This window comes from Malaya genurostris, chromosome 1 (genome assembly GCF_030247185.1).
Source record: "Malaya genurostris strain Urasoe2022 chromosome 1, Malgen_1.1, whole genome shotgun sequence".
In the NCBI taxonomy this organism is placed as follows: Eukaryota; Metazoa; Arthropoda; class Insecta; order Diptera; family Culicidae; genus Malaya; species Malaya genurostris.
Window position 1 is genome coordinate 7,830,737 of NC_080570.1, and position 21,888 is coordinate 7,852,624.

At 40.0% G+C, this 21,888-nt stretch overlaps 3 protein-coding genes across 9 annotated transcripts in view; 2 read left to right on the forward strand and 1 right to left on the reverse strand.

Annotated features, from left to right (window-relative positions):
• Positions 1–9,336, forward strand: part of LOC131431200 (cubilin) — a 229,885-nt gene extending 220,549 nt beyond the window's left edge. For 5 of the 7 annotated variants that reach the window (XM_058596789.1, XM_058596796.1, XM_058596782.1 and 2 more), the window contains one exon: positions 2,392–9,336. In XM_058596789.1, the coding sequence (XP_058452772.1) occupies positions 2,392–2,618 (227 nt within the window). In that variant the 3' untranslated portion in view covers positions 2,619–9,336. The remainder of the gene's footprint in view (positions 1–2,391) is intronic. The other 2 variants (XM_058596829.1, XM_058596822.1) reach the window with 2 other exon arrangements.
• Positions 9,337–15,213: 5,877 nt separating this feature from the next.
• LOC131431257 (DEAD-box helicase Dbp80) lies at positions 15,214–17,799 on the reverse strand. Its single transcript, XM_058596867.1, has 7 exons — positions 17,688–17,799; positions 17,540–17,631; positions 17,179–17,435; positions 16,267–17,125; positions 16,038–16,200; positions 15,857–15,970; positions 15,214–15,790 (listed from the first exon to the last, which is right to left on the reverse strand). The coding sequence occupies exons 2-7, from the start codon at positions 17,597–17,599 to the stop codon at positions 15,651–15,653; spliced, it is 1,593 nt and encodes a 530-aa protein (XP_058452850.1). The 5' UTR covers positions 17,600–17,631; positions 17,688–17,799; the 3' UTR covers positions 15,214–15,650.
• A 1,851-nt stretch (positions 17,800–19,650) lies between these two features.
• Positions 19,651–21,692, forward strand: LOC131431265 (beta-parvin). Its single transcript, XM_058596879.1, has 5 exons — positions 19,651–19,823; positions 20,200–20,561; positions 20,628–20,812; positions 20,876–21,231; positions 21,296–21,692. The coding sequence occupies exons 1-5, from the start codon at positions 19,703–19,705 to the stop codon at positions 21,370–21,372; spliced, it is 1,101 nt and encodes a 366-aa protein (XP_058452862.1). The 5' UTR covers positions 19,651–19,702; the 3' UTR covers positions 21,373–21,692.
• Positions 21,693–21,888: the final 196 nt, after the last annotated feature.

A 21,888-nucleotide genomic window follows, 5' to 3' on the forward strand; every position in this document is an offset into this window, starting at 1 on the left:
ATCCAAATCAAGTTTCAGGATCCAGATGCGAGAACTATTAGTAAAATCAAAGTTGAATATTAAGTTCTGATAATTCAGCTTCCGAATCGAGGTTCTTCTGAATCTTGATCCTAGACCTGGGCTTCGAAATCCGACTCCAGAATTCAGTTTTAAAATTCAGTCCTCGATTTCAGTTTCGGGTTCGAAATTCAATCAATTGCAGAATCCTGGTTCAGAATTCAGTTCCAAAGTACAGGTTCGAAACTCAGTTGAATCTGAATCCCGTTTCGGAACTCCAACTCTGGATCCAAAACTCAGAATCAGAATCCAAGTGCTGAATTCAGTTCCAAAATCCACGTCAAGAATCCAAGTCCCGAGAGATTCAAAATTCTGGTCCAGAATTCAATTTCAGAACTCACTTTTGGAATCCAGATACAGAATTTGGTTATAAAATCCAGAATCCAAGTGTAGAATTCAGCTTCAAAATCCAGGTCCAGAATTCATAATCCAGGTCCATAATTAAATTGCAAAACTCAGGTTCAGAAATAAGTTTCAGAATCGAAATCCAGTTGCAGAATCCAGTTTCGGGAATCATTAAAAAAATTCAAGTTCAAATTTTAGTTTTGAGATTTCAGCCTCCAAATTTAGGGTCTTCTGAATCTTGTTGCTAGACCTGGATCAAGGTTCAGAATTCAGCTCTGGGTTTAGGAATTCAGGTTTGAAACTTAGTTTTTTTAAATTCTGTTTCAGAATTCAGCACCGGATGCAGAATTGAGTTTCAGAATACTAGTGACGAGTCCAGGCCCAGAACTCAACATTAAAATCCAGAAATAGAATCCAGCTCCAGAACACAGCTTATGATATCAGTTGCAGAATCCAGGTTCAAAATTCGGAATGGATTCATAATAGTTTCTGACTTCAGGGCCGGGTTTCAAAACTCAGATTCAGAATTCAAGTGAAGAATTCAGTTCTAAAATTTACATTCAGAAATCAGATCCAGATTCCAGCTCCAGAATTCAATTAAAAAATGCAAGTCGAGAGTTCAGCTTAAAAATCCATGCACAGATGTCAGTTACAGAATTTAGATCCGAAATCCAGGTCGAATTGAAATTGGGTTCTTGAGTCTAGGTTCAAAATTCAACTCCAAAATTTGGTGTCCGAATCCAGTCTCGGGTTCAAAATCTATGAACAGAATTCAGTTTCAGAATCCGGATCCAAAGTCTAAGTTCAGAGATCATTTCCAGAATCCAGGTTTGGAGTTGAGTTGCAGAATTTGGATTTCGGGTCAAGAATTGAATTCGTAAATCTATGTTCAGAAATTTTTTATACAATCCAGGTTCAGAATTCGGTTCTGAAATCCAACCCCAAAATTCAGTTTCAAAAACTAGGGTCGTCTGAATTTGGATTCTAGACTTGAAATCTGGTTCACAATTCATCTCTGGGTTTCGAAATCCTGCTCCAGAATTCAACTGCAAAATCCTGTCCCAGGTTTCAGAGTTCAAGAATTCAGGTTCGAAACCCAGATTTTGCATCCTGTTTCATAATTCAGCTGCGGGTGCAGAATTGAGGTTCAGAATCCTAGTGGAAAGTCCAGGTTCAGAATTCAGTTTCAAAATCAAGGTCCAAAATCCATGCCCAGAATATAGCTTTAAAATCCAAGTCAAGACTTCAGTTCCCGGTCCAGAACTCATTTTTAGAATCCAGCTCCAGAACCCTGCTTTTGATGTCAGTTGCAGAACCCAGATCCGGAATCCAGGTTCAAAATTCAAGTGCAGAATTCTGTTCTAAAATTTACATCCAGAATTCAGTTCCAGAATTCAATTTCAAAATCCAGGTCAAGAGTTCAGCTTTAAAATCCATGCACAGATGTCAGTTGTAGAATTTAGATCCGAGATCATCCAGGTCGAGTTCAAAATCCAACTCCAGAATTTGGTGTCCGAATTCAGTTTCGAGTTCAAAATCCGTGTGCAGAATCCAGTTTCAGAGTCCGGATCCAAAGTCTAAGTTCAGAGATCATTTCCAGAATCCAGGTTTGGAGTTCAGTTCGACAGACAAACTGTAAGATTCTGGTTCAGAATTCAGTCCCAACATTTGGTTTCCGAATTCCGGAATTAAGTTGCAGAATTTGGATTTCGGGTCTAGAATTGAGTTCCGAAATTCAGCTTCAAAATCTAGGGTCGTCTGAACTTGGATACTAGGCCTGGAATCTGGTTCACAATTCATCTCTGGGTTTCGAAATCCTGCGAGTTACAACTATTCGAAGAAAATGCATGCAAGAAACATTTCACGTTAAAGCTCAGTATTCTCGTTAATCTATGTGAAAACTTGTGCTAATCCATCGTTGTTGCTGTTTTTGGGTTATTGACATTGAAGAAATGAAATTTCATTCAAAAAATTTTCCCCCCGTTACAGGCTTGGGTTCCAGCAGGCGACATCTCCAGGGAGGTGGTAGCCTGTCCGGTAGCCTGCACGGTATCAACAACAGCGAACCGATGGTAATCCCACCGGCACCGTTGCCTCCACTCGGTATACCGCCGCACGTCTGCATCAACGACACCCTGCTGGATCCGGACGACCTGAACGACGATCTGTTTGTCAATGGCTGCGATCGATTCGACGACAACGGCGAGTGTGTATAGCGATCGGCAAGACCGACAGCGGCGCTGCTCCACCAACACTGCAGCCTCTGCCATTTCTGTCAGCATCTGTTTTACCGTGGACAACGACAACCCTGTTGCTGCTTACTCCAGTACTACTATCCGTACGATTACTGTTCCGTTCTGCTGGCGCTGCTCTGTCTCGGTAACGATTGTCATCACACTAACAACAACAACAACAACAACAACCCGGACGCCGTCGACGGTGATGGCGATGATGATGACGGTGGCGGTGGTGATGTCGACGGTACAGAACCGAACCTGCACCAATACAACTTCTTTCATTATCCTCTCAACTATCAGTATCCCAGTACGGCGGCAGCGGCAGTCGTCTTATCAACCGACGACGATTCGAAAGTTATCTACTACTAGAACAATTGCGGAAAGTGACAAGGAATTTGAGTGACGACCCGACTAGTAAAATTAAAAAAAAAACACACACACACACAAATCAGACTATAATCGGGAACGCGGTGCGTCATTACTATCTCTATTTGTAAACGACTTCTAGTGCAGTTTTTTGTTTTGTTCGAATCAAGCAGAAGGCATTAACAATAATTAAACAAGAATAACACTAACATTAGATAAATTAAATATTTTAAATTAAACAAGGTAAAAAGTAATGAATTTTTTATCCAACTATGAATCAACACTGTCAAGCAAGTTATTCATAAACAAGTCGAGGGCGGCGAGTAAACAAACGATAAACAGATATTACAAGTATAGGTAAAAAAAGAGGAAAAAAACAACACAAAGAAAGATTTCATAACCAATCGCAATACATTATATTTTAGTTTAGGTTTTCCAAGATGCAGTAATGGAAACAAAAAAACTGTATGTGTAACATAGTTATTACGGCAATTGAAAACAAAAAAAAAATAGAGAAGAAGAAACACGAGACGGTGGTGGTGAAGTTGTTTTATTTGTAAAGTTCATTTTATATTGAACCCATTTTTAATAAAAGAAAAAAGAAACAAATATTTGAAAAAAACGTAGAAATTGCTAACTGAAACGATACAACCAAAAACAAAAAAAAAAGAAGCAAATCGTAAACGAATGAACAATCTAAACATACACAGAAAAAAACACATAACAAAAACTAGGAAATATTCAAAATTATCTACACGCTCACAAATCCATTCGAAACCAGTAACAACATGGCGCAACACAAACTCACACACACAGAAATACTCTCACACGTCTCATACAAATTGACAGTAGTGTGCAGAATACACGCAAATACGAGAGGAAAATCGTTGTAATCGCTCAACCAAACGAGGTAATTTGTAACATAATTAACGAAGGGAAAGAAGCAGAAGAAGAAGAAGAAGAATAAACAGTTGTTTTTTATATATTTGTACGGAATAGTTATTAGACATTGATACAAAAAGTAACCTAAAACAAAAGAAACGGTGTGTAGAATAAAAAACAATCGACTAAACAGAACAAAACAAAAAAAAAATGATAGCTCAAATTTTTCCACAAAATCCAACCAACCAAATTGGATCATCGATTTTGTTGATGAAACTATTTCCCAAACAGTTCAGTTTTCTATTCCGCACCGAGCGCTCTCAAATTTATACGCTTACAGGTAATCATGAACCCTGTTTTGAGGTTAGACAGAAAACTAGCAAAAGAACTGCTAGTAGTAGTAGGCCATGGTCATGGTTGTCGAAAGGCAAGTTTTGTACAGGCGAAGAAACAGCCAATCAATAAAAAAAACAGCGGGAAAGCAAATGTGAGCTGCTGCAAAATAGGGAAACTAAAAACACACACGTACACACTAAAAAAAAAGGCAACTAAAAGGTAAACACTAACCGAATAAGTAAACATAACAATTAATCATGTATTAAATGTGTAAAGAACCTAAACAGTTATAACTTAACAGAAGCAGGAACGTGAGGTTAACCAAGAGATATTGCAAAAAGGTGAGCGTGTCCAGGAATAAGTAACAGACACACATTCAAAAACACACACACAAAAATATAGCAGCAAATTAAAGCAAATACACACACGCAGTACGAAAGCGACGGACGAAGTATGCAAGCGAAAAACGAGAGAAAAACGTCTTTTTAGTGTGTAAGCACACAAAAATAGAAAACCAAATATCAATTCATGAAGTAGGCTAAGAAGCCTGATTGATTTGACACGTACACGAACAAACTCACACACACACACACTTGAGCGCGCGCATATACGCATATGGAACGAACAAAGGTCAAATGGTCAAATTCAGTAAACACGAACGGGAATGGCGTCAAAGGGAATCACGACTCCCCTCGAATCTTCCAGTAGTAGATCACACCACATAATTTTTCGCCCGGAGTAAACACAAAGGCGAGAAACCCCCCACCCCCCCAAATTGATAAAACTGCACTTCCGATACAAGAGAAACAAGCAACAGCAACCAAAAAAAATACTCGTCCCTTGCTTCCAGCGCCTAGCTAACCAAATATCGGGAAAAAAAAATAAAATGGAGAGAAGACCGTGCGCTAGAGTAACTAGGAAAAATCTAACCACAACAAAAAAAAATCAATGTGAATTGCAATACGAAAACTTACGAAATGTTTGGGCTTAGTTTTTAAAAATTTTCAAAGATCACCAAAAAAAAAAACAAAGAAAACCCCGAGGGCTGCGAAAGATCTGAAATGCGAAGGAAGGCACTTGGTCATTGGTTTCATAGGGTATTATCGTAAACAAAAACATTGAACAAATAACACACAACAAAAAGATGAGCGCGATAAGTCTCGGTGTTTTGTCGCACGGCGGAACGCGAAGTGTCTGGTCGATCCGGTTTGATGACGGGCTATGATTGAATCGATTTTTTTTCCAATGTTTTTTTTTAACAAACGCGATGTTTTTTTTTCATTTAATCTCACCACTTCAGTATCAGTGAAAATTTTGCACGTTTTTTCTTCTCAGAAGTTGATGGTGAATTTTATTTCTGCTTTCTGGTGCTTTCTGAATTTGACGTGAAGATCCCATTCTAAAATTCGTGTCAAAAAATGGATAAACTTGAAGCATGTATTCTGAGATATGTTCAGCAATTTTTGATCTAACCTTTAGTAATATTAAACAAAAGAGACTAAAATTCAGTTACTAATGATGTCTAAGCGGAAAAAAGACATATGAGCTACGGGAAAGATGTTCTATGGAGGAAAAAAAAATGTCCAGAGGCAGGAATCGAACCTTCATTCTTCTGCAGTTCGTTCATACTCGCTTTCATTTTCGACATCATTGGCTGTGAAGAACACAGATTCATGGTTTTCTTCTGGAACTTCAAGGAGAAAAACTCATGTGCGTGTTTGTGTTTCTCAAGCACACACGACAGTATGGAGCTAGTGGCCCTTATTACCGGTATCACAGCACGGTGAAAATCGAGTGAAGTGAATTTAGGTCCTTAGTACGGAAGTCGCTTCAAAGACACAAGTAAATATTTGGATGATCTTGATGTCATTATGAACATCACATTTCGTTGAAAAAATGAGTTTTTTCCACTACAGTGATCACTTCACTATGCGTAATACTGGTAATAGGGAAAATCAAGTGCAGTGACATGTAAGTGAAGTGAATGTGAAGGTGGAAGTGAGAACGGTAATAAGGGCCAGTAACTGTGGCCTATTAGTACAGCCGTAAACGATCAAATTTTGTAATGTATCCAGTGTTGGTGATTGCCGAAAATTTGACAGAAGCTGCTCGATATTTATCAATATTGTGTACAACATTTTCCGGTAGAAGATGCTACAAGAACTCGAGTCTCTCAATGCATGAACCGCGAGAGAATTTTTCTACATTTCTTCGCTACACTTCATACTCTGAGTATTTCACGGCCCTAAAATAAAATAACAGTCTGATAATGATTGCGGCTGTGTGGAATTTACCAAGAGAGAATCGCAAATTGACAATTATCGCAGAAAATCGAATCGATGATTCGACTTGATGATTCCCATGCTAGGTTGCAATATTTCAAAACCCTTGTGTGAAGCATCCACATACATTTTCATAGACACAACTTATACAAAGGTTATATGCACATAGAATAAGCGGCAATAGTTAAATTATTCATTCGCAATTATCCACTGCCCATGCAGAATCGGATCGCGACACGAGAATAAGCGACCGTTTGTTGATTCAGAGAGAATCCCCACAGCAGCGAGCTAACCTTCGATTCTCAGACAGGTCATCGAGAGAAATTCGCTCTCGCTCTGGTGTCTACTGTATGTGAAATGAACCATGCCGGTTTTTTGTCGCTGCGATGATATCCGTCTCTCTTTGATGGCACTGATTGAATCGTGTGAAGAGTTGCTAGTGAGCGTTCTTTGATACAATAAAAGCCATCCTTGAATGTATCTACATGAATTCATTATAACTTGAGCAGTTTATAGTAGCAGGACGGTACCAGGAGAGGATCAATGTTCTTAAAGAGTGTGTTTTCGTGTGTGTCACATTTGCCAAATTGTGAAAATTAATTTAAAGAACAATAGCTCAATTCGTGAATCACACGGAGAATTTCGGGATGTTTTTTGGCGTTCTTGAACGACCCACTGAAAAAGAAACGAGAAATTAGCAAGACAAAAAATTTCCGATAATCAAATAAATCTTTTGATGTAAAAAGTCATTAGGGTAGTCCATGTTTGGATCGAAATCTGGAATCTAACATTCTTAATTAAATTTAAAATAGATTGAAATTCACTGCCACGTTGAAGGAAGTTTGATTCTGAGCAACTTTGCTGAAGAAACCACTTTCCCTGCTTTTTATTTGATCGAATGCAAAGTAAAGTCTTGGCATTACATTCCTTTCGTGGAATTTGGCCTTTCTGTTTCAACAGACTTCGCAGCCGATTCTTAGTGTACAGAATCATTGCATGGCTAGTACTATGGATCCTACTGACACTAAGAATCCTTCCAGGTCGGGGCTCGAACATACGACAACTGGCTTGTAAGACCAGCGTCCTATGCGTTGAACCGCCAACCCGGGACAATTTGATTTATTTGATTGAGTTACATCAATTTTTCGAAGTAAAAGTAGGGTTGCCCTGAAAAAAAAAACGTTTTTTTGTGAGCAGTTTTACGAGAAAATCGTCTTCCAAATAGTTATCCAGCTAATTATTGCGCACAATTCTGCTCAACTAAGTGTTTTATTATAGGTTACCATTACAACCGTTGGTTTTTCATCAAAAACTAGTAAGCCTAATATCAATATTCAACCGATGACAGATCGGTAAAAATGAACCTTAAGGTCTGAGTACAGAGGGTCGCGTGTTGAGTTAAATCGACCACGTGACTCGCTCAATTCCCTTTGCGCATCGTATTTCTCTTGTACTCTCTCGTATATGAGCAAACTGTACCGGGTTGCCAGCATACATTTTATTATTTTGGTGAGAAGTTTTATCACATTAATCTATCGTATAGGTTGAACATTACATGATTCCAACGAACAATGAAAAAATATTCAACTTTCACAAAGATTGAATGTCGGTGTGCTTGGCAGCCTTGTCGAGCCAATTTTATTTCTCTCTCCTTTTTCAGAATGCTATCAGGAAACCAAAGCGAAAAAAAAATGGCGGATGCATTGAAACTGACTTTGTTTCACAGAAAAATACAGGACTGTATTTTTATCGTGATAACATATATGTTTTTATGTACTAATCGCATCTAAACTAAATTATCCAGACTTTGTCACGGTAGATTTATGATACAAGCCTTCAAAGCCGAGATATTCGATGAACAACTAGAGGTATGCATTTCCGAGCGTTCCAATTTTCAGCAGTTCATCAGTCAGAAGAAAATACAACACGACCGCTAAACTCAATGGATCAGTCTAAAAATTTCACAGAATATTCTGAACTAAATTTCGAAGACATTGTCAGGTGGGTTTTTCTATATTCTGCACCGTTTCCAAGAAAATTTAAATTGAAACGGGAAAATAGCAAAAAAAAACCTACACGGTACTGTCCTCAGCCCTTAAACGGTTTCGGAAAGGTCATAAAATAAGAAAAGTTTGAAGAGAAATTTGAAAGGGTGTAATTTTTTAATTACTTTTTTATGACCTTTCAAAATCCGTACTAGATTCTTTTTTATTGATCTGGCATCTGTTGAATATTGATATTAGAAGATTGACTAGTTTTTGATGAAAAAACAATAATAAATTTTTAATGGTAGCCTACATTAAAACGCAATAATTAGCTTGACAACTCTTCGGAAGATGATATTCTCGTAAAACTGTTCACAAAAAAAAAATAGAGCAGAAAAAGTGAACTGCTTTGCTAGATTTTTAGTTTGAAGCATGATTGTAGACGACATTGCTTTGATGGAGAAGTTGGGGTTCCGCTTGTGAAAGTGGCCTTTTAAGCTTTCAATTACCTCCACATCTGGACTTACTGGCTGTCGACACGAACGATCTCCGAACACTTTTATTACATTATTCGCCCTTATTCTGAATAACGTCGTATCTATTTTATGATCGTATTTAATTGTACTCCTGATAACGCTAGCAAAATCAAAGGTAGCTAGGATTCGATCGAAAAATCAATACGTCGTTATTCAGAATAAGGGTGATTAACAGTGGATCAGGGTCATTTCACCGAAAGCCATTTCGCCGAAAGCCGTTTCGCCGAAAGCCGTTTCGCCGAAAGTTATTTCGCCGAAAGAGTGATTTCGCCGATTCCTGCAATTGTCTGGATATTTTAATTGGAATTCATTTAAAATAAACACAAATGAATGATAATACGTTAACGCCCGTTTTGTTGACCTACAATTGTACTTCTTGAATAAAGATTGATTCATGAACCTCAGAACGGAGTTCCCAAGGAAACCTGTTAACTATTAGCCACTGAGCATCGAAGCAATTGCATAGGTGTATCTACCAAGCGAATGTATGTGGTATTTTTCGTATACTAAGTAAAAAATATCTAATGTGGCTTCACCACATCGCTACCGCTCGTTCGGACTTAACTAAAGTAAACAAACCTAGCTTTGAGTAGACCGGGCAAACGAGACGGTGTTCAGCGACATACCAACAAGACGGTGCCACATCCCACACGGCACGCAAAACGTTGATCAAATTTAGAGCCGCCTAGATCGTGTGGACGTCTTTGGACTATTTCTTGTGGGGCCATGTTAAGGCAGCAACGATTGACGTACTGGAAGCCAATATTGAAGCATTCGTGAAATACCAAACGATATGTTGAAGAGAGTGTCCCAAAATTGGAACTTACGCATGGGTCACCTAAAGCGGAGTCACGGCCAACATTTCCATGAAATCATCTTCAAACATTAAATTATATTGATCGTTCCATCGATTCCAATAAAGATTTCATAAATTTTCACAAATTTTCGGTGTGTTTTTTAATCATTCTATATCTCTTAAAAATCACCCTTTAGAAGTCCCTTGATGTCAATCGCTTATCACTAGAGAAATTCAAGAGGGAGACAATTGTTTAGTGGGTATTCCGAACCAAGCTCCCGGAGCTTCTGGCGAGCCACCAAAGACCCGTGTGGCCTGACGTTGTCCTGATGGAACACGACATCGCTACTGGTTTCGAAGGCCTTATTGAGCCAGCGCAGAGTTCTGTGAGTTCGACGACGTTCTTTAGAATTAATTCCCGAAACGAATTCTCGTTGATTATCACTCGTTCCGAGAACGAAATTCGGTGGATTTCGGTAGTTAAAAGAATATTCTGACGAAGTATCTTTTGATGTGCAAAACTTCTGCACAAACGTAGCTCGAACAGTTCACAAAAGCGAATTAATTCATCTGTTTATTTTCAATCATTTCCCGCACCGGTTCAGTATGATGGTCAAATCCAACGAGATTGTAGCTGCACTTTACCGAATAATTGCTGAAACACTTAATCTATTGCTCAAACGAGGCTACACGGTCGAGAGGAAATAAAAAAATATCAAACCTTGGTACACACAATTCATCCACTTTAGGAACTAGATATACAGAAACAAACACACACAAACAGATAGGAACTGATTCGCAGACGGAGAGCAACAATCGGTCGAGAGAACAGTTAATTGACAATTGAACAGCGAAGTCGAACACACTGAGAGCGAGAGAAAGATAGAAATAGGAACGCTGCTACCCCCACGGGAATTCAGCAGGCAACGATAGTAGGCCGGTCGAATTTCGGTGCTTGAAATGTCAGTTTTATTAAAGTTGAAAACAAACCAAAAGAAGAAGAAACAAAAATCAGGCAAGCGAGCCGCCAATTCGTACAAGCTTTGGAATCAAGCGTCGAACGGTGAACGAAACGGTGCCCCCTGTGTACGACAAATTGATAATCACTGCCTAACAAAAAAAAATTAATTCATCATATTGACAAATTTATCAAGTAAAAGTTACGAAAACCCATTGAGCGGAACGGCGACAGGTTGACGATGAGAAAAAATACACAACATAGAATACATTCACAAAACTGATGCGTACGCAGGTGGTCCAGGCTAACCGAAACCAACACGGAATGGAAGAAAATCCCGCAAGCCGACACCCCGTTTACCAGTCTTACATTTCCTCCGGGTCCACAAATAAAAAAAAAAACTCGAGAAATTGTCTAGCAAATTATCAATAATTTTTTATATACATAACCCTATACATCACACCCAAAAACCTGGGCCCGGGTGGAAAATTTCGATGGAAACGTCAACCGCGATTCCAAGGCATGCTTCGATCAGTGCGAGCGCGAAGCATTCCCCGAGAAACACGTAACATAACTGAGTGGTAGTTGATTTTTTGAATGCCATCTAAAGTAAACAATCGATAACTTTAGCTAACTGTTCCTCGCTGGGATGGGAAGCAAAACAACAAAACACACGCCAAAACTGTCCCCAACCCGCAACAACTGCATCGGAAGGCTGCCGTATCATTTGCGTTGCCACCTTAGCCCGGCTAAGCCCCCTATGATCAAGACGTCCGGTTCTCTGCCCAGCGAGGATCAAGCCCCCCCCCCTCCCAAGTGTAGGTGAGATGTGTTTTTTTTTTTCGTTTAGTAGAAACCGTAACAGAACACGTAACGAAATAAAAAAATAAAGGAAATCCAGACTAACAATAGGATTGTTCCAACCGTCCTTGGCTTCGTTTGGCTAGCACACGGGGCGGCATCCACACGAGCAGAGTTATTTTTTCTATTACGCGGTTTTTTGGCCAGAAAATCCGATGGATGGGTCGGTCGGAACGTACGGGGATTTGGGACACGGGACAGACAAAGAGAGAAAACGAGGGCGCACACGCCGTAAGGACGATTGGAACAATTGTGGTATTTAAACGAAAAATAAAGTAAAAGTAATTCCTAATGTTGTTTGTTATAACAAAAAAAAAATACACTGTTACATAAATTATAAAATAACAGCAAAAAATAAGAAAAAAGAAGAAAAACATCTGAAAATTGGATAAAAAAATGAAAAATGTTAAGAGTATAGAACTCATTTTGATATTAATTAATGAAAACAAAAAGGAAAACTGTAATTTTAAGAATCAATAACGTGAGTTAACGAAAAATATAAGATAATGATTTAAAGAAAGCAAAGTGTTTTTTCGACAAATGCGCTGGAGTTTTATTTCTTTTTCCAGTGTACTATCACTGCCCTCGACGTCATGGGTTTTCGCAGTAGGCGTGTTGTTGTGCATCGAATTCGAAAACATTTAGCTCCCGTCAAACGTTTGTTTTATATGCGTGAAAACGTGTATTCGTTTTTATATTGAGTCACAGTTGGCCCTGTTGAAACTATGGACGTGAAAAACGTTCGTGTCAAAAATTTTCATCAACAGAATATATAAAACGGTGCCTTCTTACCCTACCTCACCTAACAGCAACAGGCCTGGGGTGTCCTTTGCTGTATCAAGAATACGTCTCCACATAACTCGGTCCATGGCTGCTCGTCGCCAGCCACTCAAGGCACGGACGCTGATCAATCCACCTTGCTCGCTGCGCTCCTCTTCTTCTTGTACCAGTCGGATTAGATTCAAGAATTATTTTCACTGGGCTGTCGTCCGACATCCTTATGACATGCCCAGCCCATCGTAGACGTCCGATTTTAGCTGTCCGTACGATAGGTGGTTCTCCTATCAGCTGTCCACGTTCCGTGTTCCATCTGCACTCCGCCATAGATGGTCCTCAGTACCTTTCTTTCGAAAACACTGAGGGCGCGATGGTCCTCTGCCAACATAGTCCAGGTCTCGTGCCCATAGAGAACCACCGGTCTAATGAGCGTTTTGTAGATGGTCAATTTCGTGCGGTGGCGTACTGTTCTCGATCGGAGGGTTTTTCTGAGTCCAAAGTACGCACGATTCCCTGCCAAAATACGTCTATGAATTTCTCTGTTGGTGTCATTATCGGCGGTCACCAGTGAGCCCAAATACGCGAACTCGTCAACCACCTCGATTTCGTCACCGTCTATCAATAGGGCCATCGTGTCAGCACTGTTCAGAGTCCCACACTGACACAAGGACGGTAATCAGCCGCTCCTAACATGGAGAACAGACGCTGTTTCTAGCCGCCCCAACATGGGGAACAGACACTCGGGTAGGCTTGCTTGAGAAAGCAAGCTCCCCCCCCCCCCCCCCTTCCCTGTCAGCATACGACCAAGGTCCCACCGAGGTTGGTTACCCAATCTTTCCTATAGTTACTCGCACCACAGCCGGCACCGCGGGGAGGTAGGGATTCTGGACCATGACTCAGGATCCAAATTTAGCTTCGGTATTTTTTTTCCTGGCATCACATTCCTTTCGTAGAATTTGGCCTTTCTGTTTCAACAGACTTCGCAGCCGATTCATAGCGTATAGAACCATTGCATGGCTAGTGCTACGATCCTACTGACACTAAGAATCCTTCCAGGTCGTGACTCGAACGCACGACAACTGACTTGTGAGAGCAGTGTCCTATGAATTGAACCGCCACCCCGGTTTCGGTATGCAGGTTCCAAATTTTAAAACTGAATTTAGGAATACTACTCTGAAACATAACTTGGGATTCAAATTCTGGTACAGGAGTCGGTTCTGAAATTCAGATTCGGAGCTCAGATCTAACATTAAGTTCCAGAATGCCGATCTAGGGATCATATCATGTATTTCTTCACTGTTTCAGAATTCTAAAATTGAAATCCATAATCAGAACTCTGGATTCGAATTCCAAACGTAAAATAGAAAAATTAAACTCAGTACCAAAATCTAGTCATGAAACCAGTTCCAAATTCCAGATTCAGTTCCAGAGTTTTAATTTCTGAACCTGTAATCTGAAACTAAATTCTGAATCTTAATCCTAAACCTGAAATTAAGTTCAAATACTGGTGAACCAGAATTCAGGCTCTTTGTTTATCGTTTTAGAATTCAGTTCTAGGATTCAATCCAAAAAAAGTGTTTCCGAATCTACAGGGTGATTTTTTAAGAGCTTGAGAACTTTTTTAAACAATAAAACGCATAAAATTTGCAAAATCTCATCGGTTCTTTATTTTAAACGTTAGATTGGTACATGACATTTACTTTTTGAAGATAATTTCATTTAAATGTTGACCGCGGCTGCGTCTTAGGTGGTCCATTCGGAAAATCCGCTTTTTTATCGACAAATTTTGTTCAGCGATGAGGCTCATTTCTGGTTGAATGGCTACGTAAATAAGCAAAATTGCCGCATTTGGAGTGAAGAGCAACCAGAAGCCGTTCAAGAACTGCCCATGCATCCCGAAAAATGCACTGTTTGGTGTGGTTTGTACGCTGGTGGAATCATTGGACCGTATTTTTTCAAAGATGCTGTTGGACGCAACGTTACAGTGAATGGCGATCGCTATCGTTCGATGCTAACAAACTTTTTGTTGCCAAAAATGGAAGAACTGAACTTGGTTGACATGTGGTTTCAACAAGATGGCGCTACATGCCACACAGCTCGCGATTCTATGGCCATTTTGAGGGAAAACTTCGGAGAACAATTCATCTCAAGAAATGGACCGGTAAGTTGGCCACCAAGATCATGCGATTTGACGCCTTTAGACTATTTTTTGTGGGGCTACGTCAAGTCTAAAGTCTACAGAAATAAGCCAGTAACTATTCCAGCTTTGGAAGACAACATTTCCGAAGAAATTCGGGCTATTCCGGCCGAAATGCTCGAAAAAGTTGCCCAAAATTGGACTTTCCAAATGGACCACCTAAGACGCAGCCGCGGTCAACATTTAAATGAAATTATCTTCAAAAAGTAAATGTCATGTACCAATCTAACGTTTAAAATAAAGAACCGATGAGATTTTGCAAATTTTATGCGTTTTATTGTTTAAAAAAGTTCTCAAGCTCTTAAAAAATCACCCTTTAGTTCCTGTATTCAGAAGCTGGATGCCGAAAACGCTTGAAATTGGAGCTAAATTTTGTCATTTTTTCAACTTGCGAAATGATTGATTAACCTAAAGCCTGTAGGTTTTTACTTCGCCATATCTGTGCGAATTATTGTTTCCCTTTTTTGTCGTTTTAAGTACTCTCCGCATGTCGTAGGTTCTGTGCAAACTTTCCAAAAATGTACTCGTCAATGGAACGTAAATCTAATCCCCGTTGAGGCCTTCGGATTTGTTTATCGGTGGTGTCAACCTGAATCGATTAGAAGCATAAATTAGATAATATTTTATGTGTTTTATAGCTGATCTCTCGCTGTCTTGGAATATTGATTTACAATGGTATGACGTAGAAAACCAGTTCTGGAGTTTTCTCTCTCTAAACTTTTGGGCATTTTTCGAAACATTACCGGCCGTTCAACGACTAAAAAAATGAAACTAAATCGAATCGTGTGTGTTCAAAGTCTTCTTATCCTGCTAGGTAATAATAATCAAAACATCCGTCTAACAACGTTCCCGTTCCGGCGTGCCCTTGGAACCTACACTAACAAATGCTCATTTCGAAAGGAGGAAACTACGCTCATCAACTTAATGGAATTAAGTAGAGCGAAAAGTTAAAATTTAAATTCGGAGTTCAACAAATATGAACAGAATCGTCTTCAGCTTGTTTTTTTTTCTACCCTCAAACCAAACCGAAACATCTTACGATCCAATCTTTTCGATCTCGTCGGAATTCTCTGCATCTAGCAGTTGAATCTTTTTCTGGAAGTGCTTCTCGATCGCTCGGCAAAGCATCATGCTGCGTTCGCTGTCCACCAGATTGATGGCGATTCCGTTCTTACCTGAAAATATGAATCGAGAATCGAGCTTAAAAAAAGGATGGCAACTTCGTGAACGATCGTCTTTACCGAATCTACCGGTGCGTCCAATTCGATGCAGATACGTTTCACAATCGGCTCGTCCTTGCTGATCCATCGGTAGGTCAAAGTTGACAACGATGGTCACCTGTTCGACGTCGATACCTGAGGCGAATGATGAAACTTTGCAAGCGACTGTTTACTGGGTGAAGGGAAAAACCCCGGAACTTACCCCTAGATAAAACGTTGGTTGTAATTAGAACTTTTTCCAGTCCGGCCCGGAATCGATCCAACACGGCCAACCGTTGCTCTACCGTTAGGTCACCCGACAGTACGGCTACCGAGTGCCCGTCCTGGGACATTTTGGCAGACAGCCAACTGGCCGTTTTGCGAGTCTACAAGTGAAATAATTGAACAGGTTTTCTTACAAAGAAAAAAAATAAGAATCCTTCAACACTAACATGACAGAAGATGATCGCTTGTCCGACGGTAATCACACCGTAAATGTTCGAAATGGCCTGATATTTCTCGTCCTGGTTACGACACTTGACGTAGTACTGTTTGATGTTGTCGAGTGATTCCTGCTCTCGCGCCAACCGGATCACAATCGGGTTCGGCACAATGTACTCAGCAAATTCCATCACCTCCCGTTCGTATGTGGCCGAGAAAAACATCATCTGACAGGACGACGACAGTTGCTTGTGTATCCGGATGCACTGATCCTGGTGACCCTGGGTGGCAATCATGACGTCGGCCTCGTCCAGCACAAAAACAGCAATCTTCTTCAGTTCGAACGCCCGGAACTTGATGCCCCAGTCCATTAGTTTGCCCGGTGTGCCGATAATTATGTGATCGGTCAACTTTGCCCCCTTGGCAATCTCCTCTCCCCGCACTGCATAGCGAAGCTTAATCTCCGGACAAAACTTGGCCATCTTCGCTGCCACTTCCCCCGTCTGAATCGCTAGTTCATACGTTGGCGACAGGCATATGACCTGCGGGTAGTTTTTCAACGGGTCAACCCGACTCAGCATAGCGAGCACAAAGGCAGCCGTTTTTCCTGTCCCGGATTGACTCTGAGCAATCATGTTCTGGGGAGGATCGGCCAACAAAGTAGGCAACGCCGTTTCCTGAATCTTGGAAGGAGCATTGAAACCCATCGCATAGACGCCCTGCAGTAAATCTGGCTTCAGATGTAGTGCTTCGAAAGTTTTGACAGAATACAGTGGCGAGGAAGGATCTTTTCGTTGTACCTCCAGATCCAGCTTAGATTCTACCAGGCCTTTGCGAATAATTTTCATCAGCAAACTTGCGTCTGCGGGACTGAAAAAAGAAAAATAATTACTAAATTCCCGTCACAAAAAATAACCACTTACTTGAACGCTTCGGCATCTTCCGCGGATGTGGCGATTTCACCATTTTCATTAGCAGGTTTTTCGTCGGTTGGTTTCGAGCTTGGTAACTCTGTTGTTGCTGGTACAGTCAATACTGGCGAGGCGGTTTGTTCTCCAGGTGTTATCCGTGTTGGTTGTTCTGCTGCCGGTGGTTCGGTAGCCTTTTCCGTATTTTCATTCACAGCTGGCTCTGCTGTCGAATCTGATTCCTTTTCTTTCGCAATACTCAAATCGCTAACCTGTTTGCGTTAGAAGCAGACGATCCAAACAAAGCAGATCAAAGAACAAAATGATTAACGATCCAAAAATAGGTTAGGTGCTTACGGTAAAAAAAATCACTTACGAGAGCTGAAATTTCCTGATCATCAGCCTTTTTTATCCAATTGTCCGCAGCAGTTGCCATCGCTTCACCAGGGTGTTTATGAACTGTACTAGCTGTAATGTAATATCAAGGTTTTGACCAGCGGTGATTTACAGGTCCAGATATTCACCGTAACTTTATTCAGCAGCTCGACCTTGCGAGGAAAAATGATGCTTTCTTTTGTCTTCTTCGAAGCACAACGAACGAAATACGAAGGAAGGAATAAAGTGGAATCGGCGAAAACAAAAAGTAAACGTCATCTGATGGCGAGGATGAAAGCCACGATGAACTATATTTATGGTGATCACCTATTCATGCAGTGAAAAATATATTGTAGAAGAAAATAACTAAATTTAGACAAAACAAAATTTTTTTCTTCGATTTTTATATTTTAAAGCAATTCTAGTCACTTACATTTATGAAATTCCAATTAATTTCATACCACAGCTCAACACAGTAAGTAGGGTAACAGAGGTATTTTGGCCCACTTTATAAAAGTATCCTCCAAATGTTGTAATACCTTTGAAAACCCCCTTCCGCAATAGGTAATTTAATGTAATTAGCTTCAAATTGATGCAACATGGGATACTTAACATCGATTAAATCCATAAAGTTTGTTAGGTGGGCCAAAATACCTCTGTTACCCTAAGTATCCTACGGGGTGTCTAGCGTAGAATGGGATCCTGCAAAGAGATACCACACAACGTGAATTGTTGTCGAGCAGCAAATACGATTCTGAGATGAATACACAGAATTATGGAAGTACGTACAAACCCCGTTTTATCTTCCCTTCCATATCAGCTGTAAATTTTTATTCTATTGTTTGTGTAGTTCAGTTGTTACTTTTTGGCTAAAAAAGAAAAAGTCCCAAGTGCAAATGACAGTTTCCCTTTGTTTACTCTCTCTTTCGAGTATTACGGTCCAATCAGCAATCCTTGCATCTAACATTTCACATAGGATAATAGCAAAAACCATCAAATTTCGATATGAACTGTAGAATTTATAAGAAGCTACTAAAATTTGCCGTAATAATTCAAAGAGAAGGGAAACTAAGAGAAACTGTCATTTGCACTTGGGACCATTTCTAATGTTCATCGAGATTTGTGAACATTGTTGTGTCATCTGAGAAAATCGAAAGACAAAAGTAAACATCCTTTTATATTTATAATTTTAAATTAATCACTATACTTTATATCACAAAGCAGGCAATCGGATTTGCAATTTTGTACTTCAAATAGGTACTCGCGATGTGATCCGGTCTAGAATTTTTCGCTTGTATGTATCCGAATAATGAAAACTTGAAAATATAGTAACAAACTTGATATGTTCCATAGAAATTTCCTTGCTTCGATTTTTAAGCGTTGACATATATATTTTTTTTTTCAAGACTTCTAAACTGTTACAACGAAATAAACGAATGGACTAATCCACCTTGTTCATTTCGAGATCCAAATATAAGCGATCTAGGCCCGTGCACGAGAATCATTCAAGGGGTGTGGTTCAAGAGGGGGTTCAAAAGGAAGGGGTGGCGTCATTACTGCACCATAAGCGGCCCTTACACGAGCATTATTTTTGTCATTTTTAATGATGACAAAGTAATGATGTATTCAAAATTTGATAGAAATCTCATCATTACTGCACCATACACGTTCATTAAAATGATATTTTGTTTAGTAATGACATTTTTAATGACTCGTGTAAGGGTCGCTCATAATAAGTATTGTTCATGGAACTTAGTGTTATGATACCCGAAATTTTCGACTTTCAAACAGTGTAGTGAAATCAAAAAAAATCTTTTTAATCACATCACAATAATCGATAGAGAGAGTGATCAAAGAGAAACTGTCACTTGCTTATACGTCCTAATGAAAAATCAACCGAGAACTGAGATTTTATCAGTGAATACCGATAGATACAGATTTTTTTATACATTCCATTACAAATTTTGTATGAAAATGTCTAGCATCTTTGTGCGTACGTTCAGACTCGCCAAATTGCTCAATGGAATTATTTGGCATCTCTGCCTATCATTCTGGAACGAAAAGATGACAACCTCGATAAGTGTCAACACAGGCGAAGAACGCAGCCCGTACAGGCAAAGCAACAATCAATCGGTTCTGTTTGTTCAGTGATCATTCTGCAAAAATGAGTACACTCAATCGACCGAAATCTCCGCGGACGCCAACTTCTGGCAAAAATTTCGACAAAGAGGAAAGTTTCTGGGACAAAATCGGCACTCTGGGCCGAAAGAAACGCATTAAAGAAGGTACGTACTGTTGAGAATCAAATTCGGATACGCGTTCATTGAATTTTCGACTTCATTCATTTGGGTGTAGCAAAGGAATTTATTCCATTTATGGGCATGAAAAAGTAAACATTTCTCCTTTCGAGTTAAAAATTATTCGTGAGTGTCATAAAATCAACTATAAAAACAAGATTGTTAAAAAGCCTGTGTAAACTCGAAGCAGCTGGTCAATTTCCGTGAACTGATTGACTAATGCTATGCTCGAAATTATTTGTTGTGGGTAGAAAGCATTCATTTATTCATGACGTCATCCAATCATCAATGAATGTAAATAAACAGATGGAATGTTTCGAAGAAGCGTATGTTCATGACGTACAAATTTTCTTCCCTTTAACAGTTCAAGAAGTCCAAGAGGAAGGTAAAATTGCCATCGACTCACCTGGAAACCCGAACGCACCGATCGTTCCACCGGAGGAGTACAATCTCGAAGATAACGAGTCCAGATCGATCATCCAGCCAGCATCGTTGCAGCATCCACACGTCCGAGAGCTGCTGCAGGTGCTGATTGACTGGATCAACGATGAACTGGTCGAGGAACGTATCATCGTCACGGACATTGAAGAGGACCTTTACGATGGCCAGGTGTTGCAGAAGTTATTCGAGAAGCTAACCGGTCACAAACTGAACGTTCCGGAAGTGACACAATCGGCCGAAGGACAACGGCAAAAGTTAGCCGTTGTGTTGAATGCAGTTAATCATGTACGTTAACCATGTTCATTTGTTTTACCGGATTGTAGTTTTGATAGGCAATTTTTTTATCGTTAGACCTTGGGCTTCCACCACAACATCCCGAAATGGACGGTGGAAAGTATTCACACGAAAAACATCGTTTCGATTCTGCATCTGCTAGTGGCATTAGTTCGTCATTTTCGAGCACCGATTCGTTTGCCGGAGAACGTCCAAGTCACAGTCGTAATGGCACAGAAGATCAACGGGAAGCTAACTAGCAAGTGAGAATAATTGTTTGGTACTATCGGGTGGCATTAGTTTAAATATTTACCGACTCTTTGTAGACAATTTCAAGAACAGATTACGCTCCAGTACGATGACGTTGGAATGCGCTGTGAGCGAGATGCCTTCGATACGTTGTTCGATCACGCTCCGGAAAAGCTGGCTGTCGTCAAGAAGTCGTTAATCACCTTCGTCAACAAGCATTTGAACAAACTGAACTTCGAGGCCGCTGACCTCGGTTCTGACTTCAAGGACGGTGTGTTCCTGTGTTTGCTGATGGGCCTGCTCGGAGGGTTTTTCGTGCCGCTGCACGAGTTTCATCTTACCCCGAAGGATACGGAACACATGGTGCACAATGTTAGCTTCGCGTTCGAGTTGATGATGGATCAGGGATTGAAACCGAAAGCTCGACCGGAAGGTAAGATCTGGCGTGGACTCGGTGTGTTCATTCTGTATTCCGTTATTCTTCATTGCTTCCGCAGATATTGTCAACATGGATCTGAAATCCACCCTACGTGTTCTGTACACTCTGTTCACGAAGTATCGGAATATATCCTAGGTTGAACAACCGTAGCCTGCAGTGGGCCTACAATGCCTTGGTAGCTATTGGAAAACGGGAGAGATTTTAACAGCATTGGCAAACGTTGTAGTATTAATGTTAGTGTTTTAACAAATTAACATTTCGACAAAAAAAAACACGCACAATGTTTAAAAAAAATAGAGTAGTGTTTCTACATATTTATCGCAGCTAATTTCCCGATAGTCAGAAGAAATGATAAATAATTACTTCATTTTGATGTTCATTCGAAGCAGTTATATTTGATGTTAACTTATACAGCGCATCTTTTACTTAATGCAATAAAAAAGTCTAACAAAGTATTTTAAAAAGTGAATTACCCTCGTGTTGAACGATCACAATTCCTTAAACCGTAGACTAGCGCGCTGCATGTGACCGCTATAGAAGAACAAAACATTCCCAAGATATCACCTTCGTTTTTGGCAGGTGTACTAAAAACGTCCGTTTGTTTTTGTAAAACAATAATTGTAAGAGAATCGTTGAAATAAACTTATTCGA